The sequence below is a fragment of the Miscanthus floridulus genome, chromosome 3 (assembly GCF_019320115.1).
Source record: "Miscanthus floridulus cultivar M001 chromosome 3, ASM1932011v1, whole genome shotgun sequence".
In the NCBI taxonomy this organism is placed as follows: Eukaryota; Viridiplantae; Streptophyta; class Magnoliopsida; order Poales; family Poaceae; genus Miscanthus; species Miscanthus floridulus.
Genome location: NC_089582.1, coordinates 71,645,574 through 71,651,996, shown reverse-complemented (window position 1 = coordinate 71,651,996; position 6,423 = coordinate 71,645,574). Strand labels below are relative to the sequence as shown.

Genomic DNA, 6,423 nt, shown 5'->3' with positions numbered 1-6,423 from the left:
CACGCCCACTGCCCAGACCACAGGGTCCGCCTCCAGTGGTACACCTCGACTTGAGGGCCGCCATAGCCAGACAGGTTTGCCAGTTGAGATTTGTTGAGTTTGACGTGTGGTTCCCTCCAAGGAGGGATGAGAGAGCAGCTGAGGGGTTCTACACGCCGCTCCAGGAGGATTTCTATAATGCCTATCTCAATAGTGGGGTAGTGTTCAGATCACAGAGAGTCTACAGTTTGGAGTCTATTGTGGCAGCAGCTGGAGAGCACATCCGCCCCTACTTGTCATATTTGCCGGGGCTCGCAGATCTGATTGGCCAGACAGGAGTATATGTACCATCTTGGGTCCAGCAGTTTTATGCTTCACTCTACGTTGATCCGCATCACAACTTCATTCACTTTGCATTCAATGGCAGAGATTACAGGGTGATGAGTTTTAGGGCCCGGGAGATACTGAGGTTACAGGAGCAGCCTGTAAAATTACATGAGGTATGTTATGGATAGCAGGAGCCTCCCAGGCGTCCTCATGGAGGGTTGGTGCCCCCTATAGATCTGGTGCAACATTGCTTCAAGGAGCCCTTTGGTGAGGGGTCGAGCAGGAACCCCAGTGACCTAACTCCTACAGCGCGAGTGTTAGAGGCCATTATCAGGAGGACACTGCTTCCCAGGTTGGGATACAGGGAGGGTCTGACTTGCTTATAGCTCTGGCTCCTTAATGCCCTAATGCAGCAGACCGTGTTTGACATTTGGGACCTCCTCCTATCAGAGATGGAGGATACCATTGCTGAGGGCTTCAAGGGTCGCCGACAGCTTCCTTATGCACATTGGGTCACATTCTTGAGGCTACAGTGTGTGCACGTCAGGACCCCTGAGTTGGTTGCAGAGTACAGGGCTACCACCACAGAGTTTCCCGCATATAACATGGCACAGAGGATCAAGCACAACACTCCACAGGCACCAGCTCGTCCCAGTCGTCGTCTAGATATTCCAGAGTCAGCAGCTCAGCAGGACGAGATCATTAGAGGCATTGCCGCCACTGAGGAGGAGTAGCTTGAGGCACAACAAGGGATGACTGAGTCCAGTGATAGTTCGGATGATGACTATCTGACGATTCCTCAGATGCCTCCACGCAGACATGATGCAGAGGCCGGCAGTTCTAGCTCAGCTCCACCAGCACCACAAACGGACCCCGCATTGATTGCCATTCTTGAGCGGATGCAGCAGGATCAGGCACGACAGGTATAGGAGACCGCTGCCAACTTCGCACAGTTCCAGGCTCGTCAGGACGAGTTCCAGAGGCAGTAGCAGCTTCTCCAGCAGCATCAGCAGCAGATGCATCAGCAGCAGATACTCATGCAGCAGCAGCTTATGGGCTTTATGCAGCATGTAGTGACAGCACTTGGGGCCCCACTGCCACAGCCTTCGCCCCAGCTTGCTCAGCCTGCCACCACTTCGACGACTCTAGCTATACAGCCCAGTGGCTTCAGAGTCAAGGACAGCCTCCAGCTTAGTTTGCTTCACCTACAGTTCAGGTGTCCCAGTGGTTGTCCTCACTGGTGGTTGCCCCGCAGTTCACTCCATATCATACGGGCTTCTCACCAGAGCAGTCACCCTCGCTTTTTGTGCCTGACATGTCAGTCTCTAGGAGTCTTGGAGCATCTTTTAGCGAGCTGACCGGCATGCCTACACTGCCTCATATGCATATTGTCGGTCCTTCTACAGCAGCTCCAGTCACAGTGACTACTCAAAGGCTCCCCTCGTCTGTCGCCTCGTTAGATCCTACGACAGACGTACTAGCAGCTTCACAGGCAGCACCAGCCCAGCTCAGACCCAGACCGCTTCAGCGACACTTCCTGCTTCAGAGGGTCAGTCAGTATAGAGCTCAGGGTCAGATGATGATGGTGCCCAGTTCCAGCTTGCCCCACGCACTTCAGCGCCCGACTCATCCGCTGCAGCCCCGTCGACCGACCCTTAGGTTTTGGTATTTGACGCCAAAGGGGGAGAGGGTTCGAGTATGTAGACTCAGGGGGAGTGAGCTTTAGGGGGAGCTAGTTATCTAGTATTAGCTTATTATATATACATTTAGAGTTTTATCTGTGTGATACACTATTACTTTTATGCATCGTGTGTTACTTTCATGCATACTATTATATCTATGTGATAGTGCTATCTACGTGACTGTGATATATGACATGCATCGTGTGTTACTTTTATGCATACTATTATATCTATGTGATAGTGCTATCTATGTGACTGTGATATATGACATGTGTGCTCATTACTTTACATTATTCATATGTCACATCACTTGTGTTATGCTCATTTTCCTTTGCTTCCGCGTTTATACTCCGATGCAAATGCGCTTTGTTACTCGTACTCATGCTTAATTCATATCCTTTGAGTACATTGTGTTGGCTTGAGTCATATAAGCTTACTAACACTTTTGTTCTTATCGACAAAAGCTTATATGAATCAAGCCCATCAAAAACCTCACTCTTTCACATACTCGAGGTAGTATTGTCATCAATCACCAAAAAGGGGGAGATTGAAAGCATCTAGGCCCCTAGTAGGGTTTCGGTGATTAATGACAATACAAGATTACTATGACTAACGTGTGTTTTATAGATGCAATTAAGTTAGATCATGGTAATGGAGATCGATTGGGCAATCAAAGTTATCATGCCCCTACGATGGAAATCATTTCGGTTTTCCAAGGATGTACGACAAGGTTAAGGATGACTAGTTCTAAGTGTCGATTGAAGTTGGAGTGACACTTAGAGTAGTTTAGGACTTTGTTTTTCCTTTGGCCATACTATTAAGGGGGGTATGGACGGGTAGCTTGACCTAGTTGAGTCTAGTGAGTTAGGTGTGGTGCACACTTGTTAAAACTAGCTCTAGGTAGCTCCTATGAATGCCTAAGATCCTTTGGAGCAAACTTCATTCACATATGTTCGAGAGTTAGAAGTGAATGGATGGTCAAATGCTGACTGGACGCTGGCCTCGGTGTGACCGGACGCTGGCCACAGGGTCCGGTCAGTTCATTTGATCAACAGACTGCGTTTGGTGCGACCGGACGTTGGAGAGGTCAAGTGACCGGACGCTGAAAGGCAACGTCCGGTCGACTCCAGTAAGGTTCCAGAGAAGGGAATCTGCGACCGGACGCGTCCGGTCAGTACTGACCGGACCCTGAGGGTTTAGCGTTCGGTCAAGTACAGTAAGGGTTTTATGCGACCGGACGTGTCCGGTCAGTGCTGACCGGACCCTGCCAGCGTCCGGTCAACTCATTGTTACTGGTTCGCGGGTTGAACTGACCGGAGCGTCCGGTCACCCCGCAGAAGCTCATAACGGTTCGTTTTTCAGGCTATCTTATAAATAGAAGCTCCACTCGTGTGTGGAGTCACTTTTGCTCATTCCAACAGCTGAGAAACACGTTTGTGAGTGCCAAGAAGAGCAAGGTCCTAGTGAGGTGATTGAGATTTAAGAATCCAAGAGAGTAGCCTCATTAGTGAATCAAGAGTAGTCAAGTGTGCATCCATCTTCTCATTAGGCTTCGTGTGGTCAAGTGAGAGTTCGTGCTTATTACTCTAGGTGATCGCCATCACCTAGACGGCTTAGTGGTGATTGGGAGCTTGGTGATCACCCGGCGGAGCTTGTGGGTGACCCAACTCAAGTTGTGAGCGGCTTTGGGTGATTCGCCGCGACGGAGTGTCGAAGAATCAACCCGTAGAGAGCACTTGATCCTTGCGTGGATCAAGGGGGAGCTACACCCTTGCGCGGGTGCTCCACCGAGGACTAGTGGGGAGTGGCGACTCTCCGATACCTTGGCAAAACATCGCCGCGTTCCTCTCTCTCTTTACTTTGGGCATTTACTTTGAGTATTTACTTTGTGCAATTCAATACTTGTCTTTATATTCATAGAATTGCCATGCTAGAGTAAGTTTGGAACATAGGTTGTAAGTTCTTTGTGCGTTAGTTTGATAGAAACACTTTTCTAGGCACAAGGGGTTAATTGGGCTATCCGTAGGATTTGATTATTGCAAGAAAATTTAGAATTAGCCCAATTCACCCCCCTCTTGGGCATCTTGATCCTTTCATATACTTCCTGATATATTATTATGTGCTACATCCAAATAATGAAGTCCAGCAAGCTTCGTCAAGTTCTTGGGAAGAGGCCCAGAAAACATATTTGATCTAAGAATCAACACCTCTAGCTTGGGTACTTTCTCTGCTATCCATGTTGGTACACTTCCAGACAGCTTGTTATGTGAAAGGTCAAGAAAGGTCAATAGCACAGCATTATGAAGAAAAAGAGGGAATTCACCAGACAGATTGTTTTTTCTCAAAACTAACATATATAACCAAGAACCAAGCTGCTGCCATGTTGAACTGTTCCAATTGCACTGAAAGTCCCCTGCCAGTTGATTTTCTGAAAGGTTTATTTCTTGTAAAACATACATTTGACATATATATATGATGGAATGGTGCCTGTAAGATGATTGTTAAAAAGACGGAGTTCTATTAGACCGGGAGCTGTGAGATTTGCTGGTAGTTCTCCTGACAAATTATTTCCAGAAAGATCCATTTCTTCTATGAATGGCAGCTCCAACCTTGCTGGTAAATTCCCACTCAGGTGATTTCTTGACAAGTCCAAGCTGTTAGCATTAGAAGACACAACCCAAAACCATGGTGGCAGAACATCACTTATGCTTGCGTCGGAAATATTGAGGATTTGTAAGCTAGTTTGACATCTCAGCCATCTTGGGAACCAAGGCCCCATGTCACATGACCCAAAATATCCCCACTTTAGTCTAAATGGAGGAACCCAATCTTCGCCCAACTTCAATTTCAGGGAGCTTTGTGAAAGGTCTAGACGTTCAAGGTTCACCAGACTTGCAAAATTTTCTTCTGAAAGCACACCACTGAAGTTATTGAAGCCAACAATGAAAGAAGTTAAGTTGCTAAGCGTTCCGATCCCGACAGGCAAATGACCATCCAGCTTGTTGTAAGAGAGATCAAGGTACCTTAGATTTGTCATGTTCCGTATTCCTGTAGGTACGCATCCATCTATCATATTCTGAGATACATCAAGATAACTGAGATTGATCAGATTGCCAATCCATAAAGGTAGCTGCCCTGTCAAATTTGAAGCCTGTAAATTTAGCTCGCGCAAGTTGTTCCACAAACACTTTGGTAATCTCTCCATCAACATCTCTATGTCCACACTGAGATGGCTGTTTTGGCTTAAATCTAGCAGCTGTAAGTTGCACATATTTTGGAAGGTTGCAGGTATGTTACCAGATAGGTTGTTGACACCTAAATTTAAGACCTCAAGAGAGGACATGTTTCCAAATGCATCAGGGATAGGCCCAGACCACCCACATCCACAGAGAGTAAGCTCCTTGATACTAGTGGGATCCCAGAAATTGTATCTAAGAAAAGAGCCTGTTAGTGGATTCCATGACAAATCAAGAACCACGAGACGTGAGAGGTTCGAATGGGATACAGTAGATACCGTGCTATTGAGATTCAGACCACAGTCAGACAGGGAGAGGACTTTAAGATTAGGAAGCATGTTCACTATGTGCACCCAATCCCATATAGAACTGAGGTCCACGTAATCCATAACGAGACACTTAAGTGAAGAGAGATGTGGCAGCCATGAAAGGTCTGTCATGCTCATCATAGAATCACTAGTGAGATCAAGGTATTGCAAGCGAGAGAGGTTACCAAGCTGTGATGGGACACGGTCACCGTCAAAATTTGCATTGGAGAGGTTGAGGTACCTTAGGCTGTTGAGGGTACCAAAGAGCGAAGGTATGCTTATGGAGCTGAAGTGGTTGCAGCTTAGATCCAAGTACCTAAGATGGTGTAAGGCGGCAATAGAAGAGCTCATAATCGTCTCAAATCCATCTCCCAGCGTGAGGGCTTCATCATAAGAGTAACAGTCCTGGTTACGCAGGTCAATCTTGACGACGTGGCCGGTTCGGTTGTCGCACCGGATTCCCCTCCAGGAGCAGAACTCTTCACCCTGCCATGACGAAAGACGGCCGCTGGGGTCGAGGAAGCTCTGCTTGAAGCACAGCAGCGCCTCCCGCTCGTTTGCAATTGTAAAGCAGCCCCCGCTGCCACCTGAGATGGGCTCCGGCGGCCACGGCCACGGGGACAGTGCGACAGCCGGCCCTGTTGCAGGAATGGAGGGCCACGGGGACAGCGCGGCCGCCGGCCCTGTTGCAGGAATGGAGGGCCACGGGGACAGCGCGGCCGCCGGCGCTGTTGCAGGAATAGAGGGCGACGGGGACAGCGCGGCCGCCGGCCCTGATGCAGGAATGGAGGGCGACGGGGACAGCGCCTGGGCCGCGACCACGGTAAGGAAGGAGAAGACGACGGCTGCAGCAACTCCATGGAGACGACGCAGCAGCAGATGAGCAGCCAT

The 6,423-nt window shown here is 48.6% G+C and overlaps 1 protein-coding gene across 1 annotated transcript; it reads right to left on the bottom strand.

Annotated features, from left to right (window-relative positions):
• Positions 1 to 983: 983 nt before the first annotated feature.
• LOC136543874 (receptor-like protein EIX2) lies at positions 984 to 6,423 on the bottom strand. Its single transcript, XM_066536208.1, has 3 exons — positions 5,453 to 6,423; positions 3,433 to 3,448; positions 984 to 1,040 (listed from the first exon to the last, which is right to left on the bottom strand). The coding sequence occupies exons 1-3, from the start codon at positions 6,421 to 6,423 to the stop codon at positions 984 to 986; spliced, it is 1,044 nt and encodes a 347-aa protein (XP_066392305.1).

What these genes read in the sequence shown, in the direction of transcription:
- LOC136543874 (XM_066536208.1), bottom strand. Translation starts at nt 6,423, where the DNA reads ATGGCTGCTCATCTGCTGCTGCGTCGTCTCCATGGAGTTGCTGCAGCC.